At 39.5% G+C, this 12834-nt stretch overlaps 1 protein-coding gene across 1 annotated transcript; it reads left to right on the top strand.

The window, feature by feature from the left end:
- Window positions 1–2502: 2502 nt before the first annotated feature.
- tmem72 (transmembrane protein 72) lies at window positions 2503–11372 on the top strand. Its single transcript, XM_012880641.3, has 5 exons — window positions 2503–2783; window positions 6676–6742; window positions 7755–7826; window positions 9301–9440; window positions 10714–11372. Exons 1-5 carry the CDS (start codon window positions 2708–2710, stop codon window positions 11127–11129), a joined length of 771 nt encoding a protein of 256 aa, XP_012736095.2. The 5' UTR covers window positions 2503–2707; the 3' UTR covers window positions 11130–11372.
- Window positions 11373–12834: the final 1462 nt, after the last annotated feature.

Raw genomic sequence — 12834 nt, 5'->3', positions numbered from 1 at the left:
GTGGTCAAACCATTTACACAAGCAGAAAGTTTGCGGTTTAGTCTCCTCCTGTTCACAGACCACATATCCTTTAACAGGGACACTGAACCATAGCTGCTCCAAAGATTTAATTTTTCACTTTGGCCACCATCTGTTTAAAGTGGGTTACAAAAGTATTCACACACCTTGAACCTTTTCATATTTTTTTTTCATTCCAACCACTAACTTCAAGGTATTCTGTTGAAACTGTATGTGATTTACCAACACAAAGTAGCACATAAAACTTTTATAAAATGTGCTACTTTTATGATAAAAGTGGTTAGCAGAGAATGGATGGTTCTGAAAGTTTATTGAAGAGAAAAATGGCAAAAACTGGTCTGCATTGGTAATCAGCACTTTTCAATCAGATTAACTTAGATAAAATGCAATGCAGCCAACTGTCTTTGGAAGTCATCTAATTAATAATTGGAACCCATAGTATGTATATTTTTTCTCCTTATGCATAAAGGTTATTTGCCAACATTTGGTCTATTACATACTGTTCCAGAGCCATATGAGACCCCGTCAGCCCTCCAAATTTGATCTAATGCTGTCCAAAATGTATACAGAGCTGTGAAGTTTTGATTTATAAATGCCATAAAAAGGCTAAATTAGCAGTTTTAGTAAACAATTTTCAGCAAAATATGTTGTTCCACAACAGAAAGACAATAATATTGTAAGGAATATTTTTCTTTTTGTTCAAGTATTTATTTATTTATTTATTTATTTTTACATTTAAGATGTTAACCTTGAGCTTTTTCTCCATCTCTATTAAATAACCCTGCTTTTGCAAAAACAATTAAATAAAATACGTTGAAGTTTGTGGATAAAATTTGACAGAGAGTATGCATAGTTGAAGACGCTTTAAGAATTTGCACAAAAATCCTGAATAAATATGAATATTGACACTATGCAAATGCAAAGAAGTAATTTTAAGTAAAAACATCCCGGGTTTTGGCTCGGTTGTGCTGTGTTTGGACAGTGTGGCCTTCAAGAACCATGAAGGCTGGACTTTTTTTATTAAAGGAGGCAGCATCTGAATCAGGGTTCAGATACAGCCTCTCAATATTGCAAGTTCACCACAATAAATCATACTGTTTACACTTTTATTCCATTTGAGTCACACCTTTGACGATATAAACAGTCAATCAAAGAGGTATAATACTTGAAAAAGCTTATAGTTTATGTCGTAAAAAAGAATCACAGATTGCAAAAATGTTTCTATAACACCAGCAAATGCTGAAAGACAACAGCAGAAAACTCACAGATTTTAGTGTCATGATCCAAACTGAATCACTCCAAGTAATTTTCTTTTCTTTTCTGCAACTGACTGAGGAAACAGGCTAATAGGCTGTTAGATTATGTTGCTGACTGCGATTACTGCATCACTGCGAAATGGCAGAAACATCCAGCACTAAGTGCTAAAAATTGAACTCTAGAATCATGAAAGACTGCAGATTTTATACCAATAAATGTAAAGTTATTTCATAAGAACCTTACAACTGACAAACAGGGGTGTAGTGTTCAGTGAAACTTCCAGCATTGTTTTTATTTTTCCATATTGCCGTCTGTAGTTTTGACCACACACCTACTTTCAGTGGAAAACCACAAATAACCTGAATCCTAAGCTAGAAACAAGCGGAACTGGTACAAAAGCACAAAAGCGTCTTTGTTGGAGATTTGGAGAGGTTTATGTAGCTTACTTTGGCATGTTCCAGTAGTCCGTGTGTGTATGCGTTGGTGAACTTTGTGACTTTATTTTCTTGTTTCAGTATTCTTCTGCTGTGTCTGAACAAGCTCACACCTCAGCCAAGCCTTTCGTCTGCCAGTTGTTTGTTCTTACATTCATGCACGTGTGAATGTGACAGAGGCGGCCTGTTTGTTGCAGTGCTGTTTAATCCCTCATCCCACTACACGGCTCCTCAAGTGCACAGATTCACTGGCGCGTTAAAGAGGATTTTTGTTTATGAAATGTGCAAACCTGCAGAAATGTCTTTCTGTATGCTGACGCAGGTTTAGTATTTTATGCCATCAGAGCATACTTGCTGAAACTGAGCCGCAATCAGGGAGCGTGCAGCCACTGATAGATGTGTTTAAGGTCTGATTACACAGCTTGGAAACGTTTCTAAAATAACTCCAGAAGAAGGGTAATATAGCGGGTTTTGGTCCCTTTATCCCTTTTATTATTCAAGGCTTTACTAAAGGCATTGTCAATACTGCAAATGTGCATGGAGCGCAGTTTTATAGGAATTCTTCTGAGGTAATTTTTAACCCGCTTAAAGGCCAAATGTGACCGGCTGATCAGATGACCCTGAGCTGAACAGTTTCACCTTGTTGCATGAGTAGAAAGCCTGAGTGAAACTTGTGCTGTGTGTGTGTGTGTGTGTGTGTGTGTGTGTGTGTGTGTGTGTGTGTGTGTGTGTGTGTGTGTGTGTGTGTGTGTGTGTGTGTGTGTGTGTGTGTGTGTGTGATTAGCAGTTGCTGGAGCAACAGGAGCAGTGAGCCACAAACTTTCTGGAGGTGAACTTGTCCTCTCTAAAGGGGCTCCGCATCACGGCACTGATGGATTGCACAACTTTCACTGTTGCCGTTCGCCCAACTATCAGTCAACTGTCCACGTAGAATGCTCCTTTAGAAACACTCGGAGCGCCAATTATAGAGGCTGAGTTTGCAGAAACTGGACAATAGCATGGGGAACTTGGGGAGCGCATGGTGGACTGTGGTGGAGTGCACTTGCAGGATCCTTGGTGTTTCTACAGCAACAGGTAAGACTTGTGGGTCTTGTTGAAAAGTGCTACAAATGAGAAATGTCTAAAGAGGCATTCAGTTAAAGGCATATCTTTACCAATTCACATTATCCCCGTGAACTTCTGATGATCAAGGCAGAAGAATAAGGTTGTTTAACATTCAAAACACGCAGTGCGGCAGTGCTTCGATGAGATCAAACCTGCTCTAAATGTCTCTGTTAAAGATTTTATGGACGTTTTAGTGCTTTAAAAAAGTATTCATACTTTTAGATTTTTTTCACATCTTGTCATGTTACACCTACAAACTTCAGTATATTTTAGTGGGGATGGGGGGGGGGATTATTTATTACTCTTACTTGAGTAAAGTGTTTTGGCTACCCTACCCACCTCTGACCATTTGTCATCGTCCCTCCGCCTCACAAGTACACGTTGATTTTATTTTATCACGTAAAATTCCTTAAAAACACATTCAAGTTTGTGGCAACAGTGCTCCAAAATGTGAAAAGAACAAAGTGTAACTTTGCAAGACACTGCACTAAAGTAAAAGATCTGATTTCCCCAAAGGTCAACTGTACTCCTGACCCCAAAGATCACCAAACCATCTCATTGCTGATATATAGCACACACATAAAAGCCTACCTGACGGTGAGCTATCATTGTTCCTGCTCCTGTGGTTCCGCAGACACCGATTGCCCACAGCACATTAAATCTACACGGACGGAACAGCTCTCGGGTTCCTGCGTGCTTTAAAAATATGGGACCCCTATTCTTAAATTCAGACAGCTGCAGACACTGAACATTAACTTGGAGACATGTGCCTAACATCATACCAGCTCCAAGTCTTATATCCAGCTGGGTTATTGGGCCTAACTGAACGAGCTGCTGTACATTTATGCCCACAACACGGTTTTTATTATGCATATGTTTATGTATGTTTATGGTACGTGTGCCTCTGTCTGAGCGCCTGCCTGTTCGCGCGTCTCCACGTCTGGGTCACCCCGTTGGCCTCTGTGTGTGTTCGCCGCAGACATTAATGCAGGGAGCACATGTATGTTAAATACCCAGCTGAGCTATATGCAGCGTTAATTCCCCTCTCACCCTCCAAACTACCAGGACGTATTTAAGACACATTCCCACAACTTCCCTCCAGCAAAGATTGCATCTCTGGATTTTGGAGTACGGTGGACAGAGAAATTGCTTCCATGTGTTGAACAGCGATCGCTGCATTACCGCGCTTATCTCATAGGGAAAATGCTGGTTATTACAAAGGGGGTTTCTCGGTCATTTCCGAGATTTTTTTCATTTTTCATTTTTTATTAGAGTAATCATATTTGGACGATATGGTTTTGAATGAAGTGGCTGGAAGAAAATTCCCAAGTTTCTTTTGAAGCTAAAAAAGGGAAGGTGCAAAAAAAAAAAAGCAGCATGCAGTATTTCTTGGATACCCTGAGACAGTTTATTTTAATTAAGTCTATTTTCTTATTTTCAAATTAGTAATGGTTCTGGAATAAAATCGTACGTACCATTGGGTACTGGGTCAGTACTCATAGCAGCCCCTTTGGCGAGGATCACAGCTTGTAAACACCCTTTTAAGCCACGTAGGAATTTCTCACCTCTTCTTTGAGCTTTTTGCTTGTTTTGAGAGGTTTATGCTGCAACTTTGTTGTGTTACTTTTTCATATTCCCTACTGACATATGGAGTTAAACCCAGATATTTACATTCTCACTGTCTGAGATTAAATTACACTAAACTTTGGGTCTTTTTGGTCAGCTTGGATTACCAAAATTATTTATCTTTACTGAATGCCATACAGAAGAGAACGCCAATTCTTTATTATTACTTTGAATTCCAAAGTTTACATAAACTAAGATGCCTTTAGACAACTTGGGAAAGCCCAAATGGGGATATTAGGGCTTTGTAAACTAATTTCAGTTAAATGGAGCCACACCTTTGGGTGTACTTAACGGCAACACCTACAACAAGGTGTTTCTTTGTGTGTTATTGTTGGAAATAGAAAAGGAAATCAGCTAAAATACCAGGAAGAGAAATGTTTTATCTCTGTTTTTGTGTCATGTGTGTGTTTTGCTGCAAGTAAGACTTGTACACTTTACAAATTAGACGGCATCACAGCGTGTTTTTTTTTGTGGAAACACTGAAGCAACATCTTGAACAAATTGAACAAATGAGTCTTCCAAATAGACAAGGGCCCTCAACGTATTCCCAAATAAGTCACAAAGTGGCTCAACAACAGAATATTCAATGTTACCATCACAACAAATCCCTGATCTCAGTCCTATAGAAACTCTGTGGGCTGAGTTGAATAGATGTGCGTGGGCAAACAAACCTGATTTAGTTACAGCCGTTCTGTCAGGAAGAATTAGCCAAATTTCCAGCAGACTATTGTGAGAAGCCTGTTAACAGACACCCAAAACATTTAACCCGAGTCATACATGTTAAAAAGGAAGAAATGTTTGTAGAACTTCTGACTTTGAGGAAAGTAAACTTAAAAAATCGTTAAAAAATTGTTTTTCTGACGTCAAATGGAAATCATTTTGGTAGTCATTACTGAAGAAACAGGAAAAGATTGTTGTGATTTAATGTCAGACAGTGATAGAAAGGGTATTGCATCTGAAAATGTCTGGTTCCAACTGTATATTTACAGATTTCTAAGGGATATAGATTATGAGAATGTAGGCCCAAAGCAAAACCTTAAGCTTGTGTCATGGATTTGGAGGCATATTGTCTCATTCTTCTTTTCACCTTTTGTACAGATCAGGTCATTTTAGCCCTCAGACTTTGCACAGGGCAAGTGAATCAATTTTGTACAAATTGGTATAAAAAAGTTGGGCCTGCAACATAAGTCTGCTTAAATAATTGTTCTAAATGCAGCCTTTTCCCATGTTGTTTTAGAATGGTCTGATGCTTGGTGTTAAATGGAGTTTCTTCTTTTTCTCCTTCAAAAGGTTTAATCATATAGGCGTTTGACGGTGCAAATCTTTTGGAAAAACAATGTTTTTTCACCTCTGTAGCAATTCAAAAGCAATGTTCTTCCTCATTTCTATCTTCTTTCCAAAGCCAAATTTGAAACTTGTCATTCAATGTGGTTTGCAAGAATGAAGAGGTGGAATGAAGAGGTGGATCGTTACCTTTAGTATTGTTGGGTAGCCAACATCTCTCTTTCTTTTTTTTTTTTTTTTTTACTTATCAAGCTTTTATGAATCAGTGTGCTTACAGTGTTCTGAGGCTATTTTTGTAATGATTGTGTACAAACCGGCTAGAATCTCAAACATCTGGATGTTGTTATAAGAGCTCAAATCACAAATCTTTGGCATGGTGCTGTACTTCTTTTTTTGCGTGTGTATGTGTGTGAAAACTGGCTTACCGACGCAGGATCTGTCACAGACTCAAGTGAAGTCATTTGCTGACACCGGTACTGGATGGTAAATCCAAGCATGAGTAAGCTATTATCAAAGTTTTGTGACAATGAGAGCATAAATTGAAATAATTGCAACAATTACTCATACTTAACTTAATGGGTGAATTTAAGATGGCTCTGCTCTAGACAATTCAAATTAAAAACACGCTTTCAGGCAAAGCTTATGTGAGTTTTTTTTGCTTATGCTACTGACACATACACGAAATAAAAAAGAAATATACCAGAGCCTCAAGAAAGACTGCAAAAATGGGAGAAAAGCAATGTGGAAAAAATATGTACTAAAAGCCCAAAAATAGAGAACGGCATCAGCTTGTTCCACTGTGGAAATATTAAAAGCATCTATCTTAGTGTGAGCTGTTTATCCTAAGTCAGCACAGCTTCCAACTAACAATGATGTAATGCTGACATCTGGTGGACAGAATCTGCTCATTAACTCAGCAAGAAAGCAGCTCAGTTATTCTCCTGTTTTCCAGTGTTGTGTGCTGTGGGAGTGGAAACAGTCCAACAGGGAGAGTTCAACAGCCTTGGCATCTACCTGATGTAAGTTTTTACAATATTAAGCCACTTCATGCTGTGCAACATCACAGCCTATTTCTGACCTACTTCTGTGCAAAATGTATCACAGCAAAGACTGAAAAGTTGTCTACGGACTTAAAAAAAAAGGTTACTGTTAGTTTTATCATAATCTGCTTATAATAGCCACACACAAAGGCTTGCAAAAGAGATGGGAAGAAGTCAAAAGGAAAAGAAGAGGTGCAGAAATGAGAGCAGTGCTCCTTTCAATACCACTCTGTGTCAAAGTCAAACTCCCACAGAGCTGGAGGAAAACATCTAGCTGGAGGAAAATATCTCTCCAAGGACCAAGACTGTTTATTTTGTTCTTCCACACACAAACACACACCTCGACTCCCATTGACTTCCACTGATTTTCAGTCATTTTCAACCCTTTCTATGCCCTAACCCTGAGAATAACCCTAAACCTTACTATTACCATTGTATACCTAACCCTAACCTTAACCTAAACTCAATTCACACTTTAGTCCTAAACCTTACTGATAGCAAAATGCAAAGTGAGGACCAGCAAAATGTCCTCACTTTGGTTCAAACGGTCCTCACTTTGATGGTGAAATCAGAAAAATTGTCCTCACTCTGATGCCTAAACAGGACCACACACACACACACACACACACACACACACACACACACACATCCTTGTTTAATGTACATAGTGAGGATTGTGCCTTTACTTCAATAGACTTCCATTTATCTTCAAGCCTTTCTATGGCCTAAGCCTAAACTAAACCTAATTGACACCTTATTCCTAAACTTTACCCCTGTGAGGACCTTTTTTCAGTCCTCACTTTACATTAAAGTCCTCACTTTACTAGTAAAATGAGAAAGTGTTCTTGCTCAGCTGCAACTACAAGAACACACACACACAACATACGTAACTTAAAACCTATTTACTTGTACTTATATAATATAAAGAAGTATTGCACCACTGACATGGTGTCTGTTCTTTATCTAACACATTTCTCTTCCCTCCCTGCAGAACATCATCTGTTGGCATCATGATGTTTGAGTTGTCATTCTTCCTGGATGCTCTTCTGTCCATGTGTTTACCGTGAGTTCACAACCTTCCACAAAAACCGTTTCTGTGGATCTTTGTTTTCACGATCCTTAATGAAAAGTGCAGGCAAGAGATTACTTTAGGCATTTTGTTAATGGTACAAAGGAAATTGAAACTCATCTCATGTGATGCAGCATCCCTGAAGTACAGAGTACTCGTTGCTAGGCAAAAAAACTGCTTGGGCAATTTCTTCAGCAACAACAAATGATTTTGCAATGCTGAGTTAGATTTGACTCATTTGTCTGTGGTTTAGATCCAGGAAAAGTGACACCGCTTGGTTAAGCACACCCTGGAAGGAAACAGGAAACCCACTGGAATTTGTTAACTGTTGTAATCCGTGACAAAGCTGACTAATGTTAACAGTTCAAGCCAATAGCGATGTATTTCTATCCATTTCATCAACCGAAACACTGAAGAAGCATGTTTAGTGAGATAAAAACCATCATAAGCTCAAATAAACAGTTTATACCTGTCAACTTGATCCTCTTTTACATGCAAGGCAGCCATATTACATTTGAACTCAGGGTTACCTTGGGACCTCTGACTTTCCAAGCAGGTAACTTACTTCAGGAGAATCGGAAATTTTGACTTTTAAGGACAATTGAAAAGCATGAAAGCTCACAGCTGTTCAGGGCAGATTTAGCAGACAAGTTCTCCAATGTAAAAAAACAAAAAAGAAATGATTAAAACCTTCTGGCAGTCCAAGTGATGACAGCATTATGTGTGTTCAAACCGTTTAATTTTGACAGAGAATTTTGTTTTTGTTTTTTAGCATTTTTGTATACATAAATGTCCTAATACTGATCTGCTAATTTACCATCAACAGTTCTTCTTTACGATATAGCTCCTACAGATATGAATTCACCACCCCCACTCTCCAGAAAAAGATGATCACTTTTATATCGTCAGTTTAACCGGGTTGGTTGTTGCTGTGGAATTAGACCCACAGTAGCTCCTATCCGACTGCACACAACTCACAGCTTTTTGGATGTGGCTTCCTAAAGCAAGGATGTGAAGGTGGACAACTGCAAAAACAAAAGTGGAGAGTTGTTCAAATGGCTGCTAAGTAGAAATAGCTTATTTTTTTTTTCAAACTGCTTGAAAGGTTTAGAATTTTTATTCTTTTACTTTGAGAACATTTGTTGTTAGGATCTGAGCTGAGTAGCTGTTAGGACTTCACCCTGGTTCCATAAGCATATATTGCTTATTCACACTACATGTCTATTAATACTACTTCCATAATCGCAGCTAAAAACGTCCAAGCCATTCATTTTAGTTAATTACCTAACTTGAATATTTATGAGAGGCCGGAGTTTGTCATCAAATAAGAAAATACCAGCACTCCATATTTTTCCCTTTACATGTTCTAAATGTCTCAGATTTTTGGGAGAGATTGCTGTAGGTAGAATTCCTTTTGGATTGCTCTTGCCTGCTGCTGTTTTCATGCTTTCCCCCCTTTAATCTTCAGCTGTCCTCCAGACTGGCAAGTGTTCGACTTGTGGGGGAAGATGGCTCGCGTCGGAGGCTTTCATAAATTCCTTTATTACTCCATCATGTCAGTCGTCTGCTTCTTGCATCCTGTATTGGTTTGGCACGCACTCATCCCAGGTAACAATATCATAAGCAACAAAAAGACAGTAAGTACTTCTAAACTCAAACTGCTTGGTTTAGCGTTCGCACCGCAGAGTACAAAATACCCTAAATGCCAGCAGCTAGATGAAATTTGCTTGTTTTCAAATGCGCTGTTTACACCAATTTTACCATGACAGCTGCCGAGCCTTGCAAAAGTATTCATGCCCCTTAAAATTGTTCATATTTTATCACAACCCAAAACTTCAGTGTCTTCTCTTGAGCTGTTGAGAAAACAGACCAACACAATGTGGAGGATAAATGTGAATGTAATGGGGAAAAAAAAGATATATGGTTTTCTAGACTTTTTACCAAAACAACTCAAAAAGATGCTCCATTTATTTATATTCTAACCCCCTCCCCCACCCTCCAGTCAGAATGGCCTTTTTTTTTTACAATTTTTTTGCAGTTATTGCAGCTGATTTTTAAAGGTATTTTTTTCTGCTAGATCTAGATATGAGCATGTTTAACCATTCTTCTTTGCAAATTGTCTAACCGCAGTTAGACTGGATGCAGAGCATCGACAAACCTTTTTTATAATACGATTTTCAATCATTCCATCGTAGCTCTGGCTGCATGTTTAGTTTTGTTGCCCTGCATGGTATTTGAACCTCCTCAGGTGTTTTGCAGCCTCTAACAAGTTTGTTTGCTGTTTGCTTTTATGGCGAATTTGTGAGACCTCCAATGGTTTTCTTTGAACAATGGCTTTCCTCTTGCCACTGTTGAATTGAGATTTGGATGTGAATTACAGTTCTAGACAGATTCTCCCACCTAGATTGTAGATCACTGTAGCTCCTCCAAACCTGCAGATCATGGCCATCTTGGACATGTTATTTCTGGGGAATTTTTTTAATTAGCTTTTTTAAAGAGGACAGATTAAAAAACTAAATGTTAAACTCGGTTTATTAAAAGCTGTGCTAGCATAAAGCTCCTTGACACAAGTGAGCTTACTTCCTCTTAATCTTTAACCTGCTACTCAGAATAATACTTTTTTGTCTGTCAGAGCATCCAAGCCACAGTTTTTAGATTAAAGACTTTTGAAGACATGGATCACTGTCCTTTTACTTTACAATTATGCAGTCCTGAACTCGATGGTGATCTCTCACGTAAATCACAAGAAATACATTAAGGGTTGTGTTTTTAATGGGGCAACATGTGGAGCGGTTTTAGGGGTATGCTAAATTTTGCAAGGCTCTTTATAAAATGATTAGAAAGAAACGCATAAATAAAAGCATGTCATTTTTGACTGCAGGAACAATGCTTCTGGTGACAGCCTTTTTCAACTTCATACTGAGCAAGAAAGCAAAGACCAAGCCTACCAAGAGTCCACTAGAGAGCAACAGCGACCAAGGCCTGACAACTCTCTGCGTGACAGAAAGATCTGCCTCCAACGGCACGTCCTCATTCTTCCAAGCGGTGACAGGAAGAAAGGGAGGGGAAATGGCTCTCGCAGACCCGGATCCACCGGAGAGAGGAGAGAGTGTCCAGGCCATGCTGTCACAGGAGCGAACAGTAGCACCTGCACACACAGAAAGGAGCAGGAGGAGGTGGTGGAAAGGGATAATCTGGTTCAGAGCGGGGGAGGAGCCTGTGGAAAGGGAGATGGAGGAGATGAATGAGCCTGAACCAGACACCACCTCAGACACTGCACCTATGATCACTGACTGAACAGCTGCTTTTTGCAAAGTGCAGAGCATGCATAATGTATCCAGGCTTGGTGCAAAAGCGGAAAAATAGCCAAATGAACATGTTTTTATTCTTCGGTATTGTGATCGCATTGCTAAAATCCAGACTGTTATCTTTCACCGCAATTTCCTAATTTGTATATTTTGCACTTCCAAAATGTCTAAACATATCTAAGTATACATACCAATATGAAAACAATTAAACCATGTGTTTCATCAAGAGCAAGTGGTAGCTTTTAGTCTGATTGCTTGTTTTTTTTTTGCCAAGCCAGCGTTGGATGAAGAGCAGATGTTAAGGTGGACCAATGCAGTTACCGACGCATGCATTATTCATAAGACCATAAATTAGATCAGCTGATATGTTCATTCAGAGAGGGGGGGGGGGAGGAAATAAATAAGAGGAAGTGTGTAAAAGAGGGAGCAGACAACTGCGGATGCATGTGTTAGTCACATTCAAGCCTCCTCATTGTGTGCTTGTCATGTGTGAGCGGTGACCATGGAGACGGAGCTCTGGGAGGGGAGCCCATGTTATCATGGTGATTAGAGAAATGTAAGATTGCCCGCACAACCACCTCCACAGGCCTGTGTCTCACCACAGTGTGGATTAACAGCAGCCCATGCTATGGTGGTGGTGGTTATTGTGGTCTAGGGATCATAACGAACCCTAATAAGTCATGAAATTAGCATATTTGTAATATGTAAAAGAAAAAAAATGGTTTTATCAGGGTATGAAAGATGCACGCCCCCCTTTTGTTCAGGTTACAAATCAATGCCGCTGTTCTGTCAAAGAATGCACCTCGTACCTCTTGGTCCTTTGTTCGTTTAGCTGCAGGTATGTAACGTGTAAGCCTGAAAAAAAAAAAAAAAGCAATCTGTCTGCAGAGAGAATCAATACATCAAAAAGCTCTTCGCACATCCAGTGGGTTGGGTGTCAAACACGTGAAAAAACACACAGAAACATCCCAAAGCTTAAACAACTGAAGCAAATCACATCCCCTGCAGCCACATCCCTTCACCGCTTTGTTTGATTGCTTTGTGTATTAACATGGGAATCAAGTCAGGCGAGATGAGATGTTTTGGCGCTTTGTGGAAAAAGACAGCGAGTCTTTGTCCGGAACAAGCTCAATTCACTCACTGGCCCATATCCTGAGTTGAGTTATTACCCTCACAAGGGTTTCTGCTAAATTAGCGGCAGAGTGACCCCATAATAATCAGCCTGCATCCCTCCTACTTTCATAAGCGCTCCACCATCTTTCCCTCAGTTTTTATTTTTTCACTGAGTTGCCCTCTGAGAGGGAAGTTGGTCAGCTGTTGGAGCGGCTCACTTCCTCTGTGTGAGGTAAATCACAGCTCCCATTCAGACACAGGGTTAGAGAGACTTCCTTTGGTTCTTGTTTCCACCCTGACAAAGTTCCCGAGGCTGCAGATCCAGACTCGAAAACAGGATGGGTGAAATAAATCTTCCCAGGCTGCAGAGACTTCTTCCTTTTCAGCTCTGCAAGAGTGAGACTGAATAAATAAATATGCACGGGATCTTCTACGTATATGTTGAAAGAGATTTTTCTTAATGCAGTTGCTGTAGCTTTTCTGATCATGTAAAATAGGTTTAGTATGAGGATTTTCATAAAGTATAACAGAAATCTGTGATCTGGTACAAATGGGAAGTAGATACCTCCATATATGCATGT

The sequence above is a fragment of the Fundulus heteroclitus genome, chromosome 22 (assembly GCF_011125445.2).
Source record: "Fundulus heteroclitus isolate FHET01 chromosome 22, MU-UCD_Fhet_4.1, whole genome shotgun sequence".
Classification (NCBI taxonomy): Eukaryota; Metazoa; Chordata; class Actinopteri; order Cyprinodontiformes; family Fundulidae; genus Fundulus; species Fundulus heteroclitus.
Note: the sequence above shows the minus strand (reverse complement) of the source record. Positions and strands in the feature narration are given on the sequence as shown.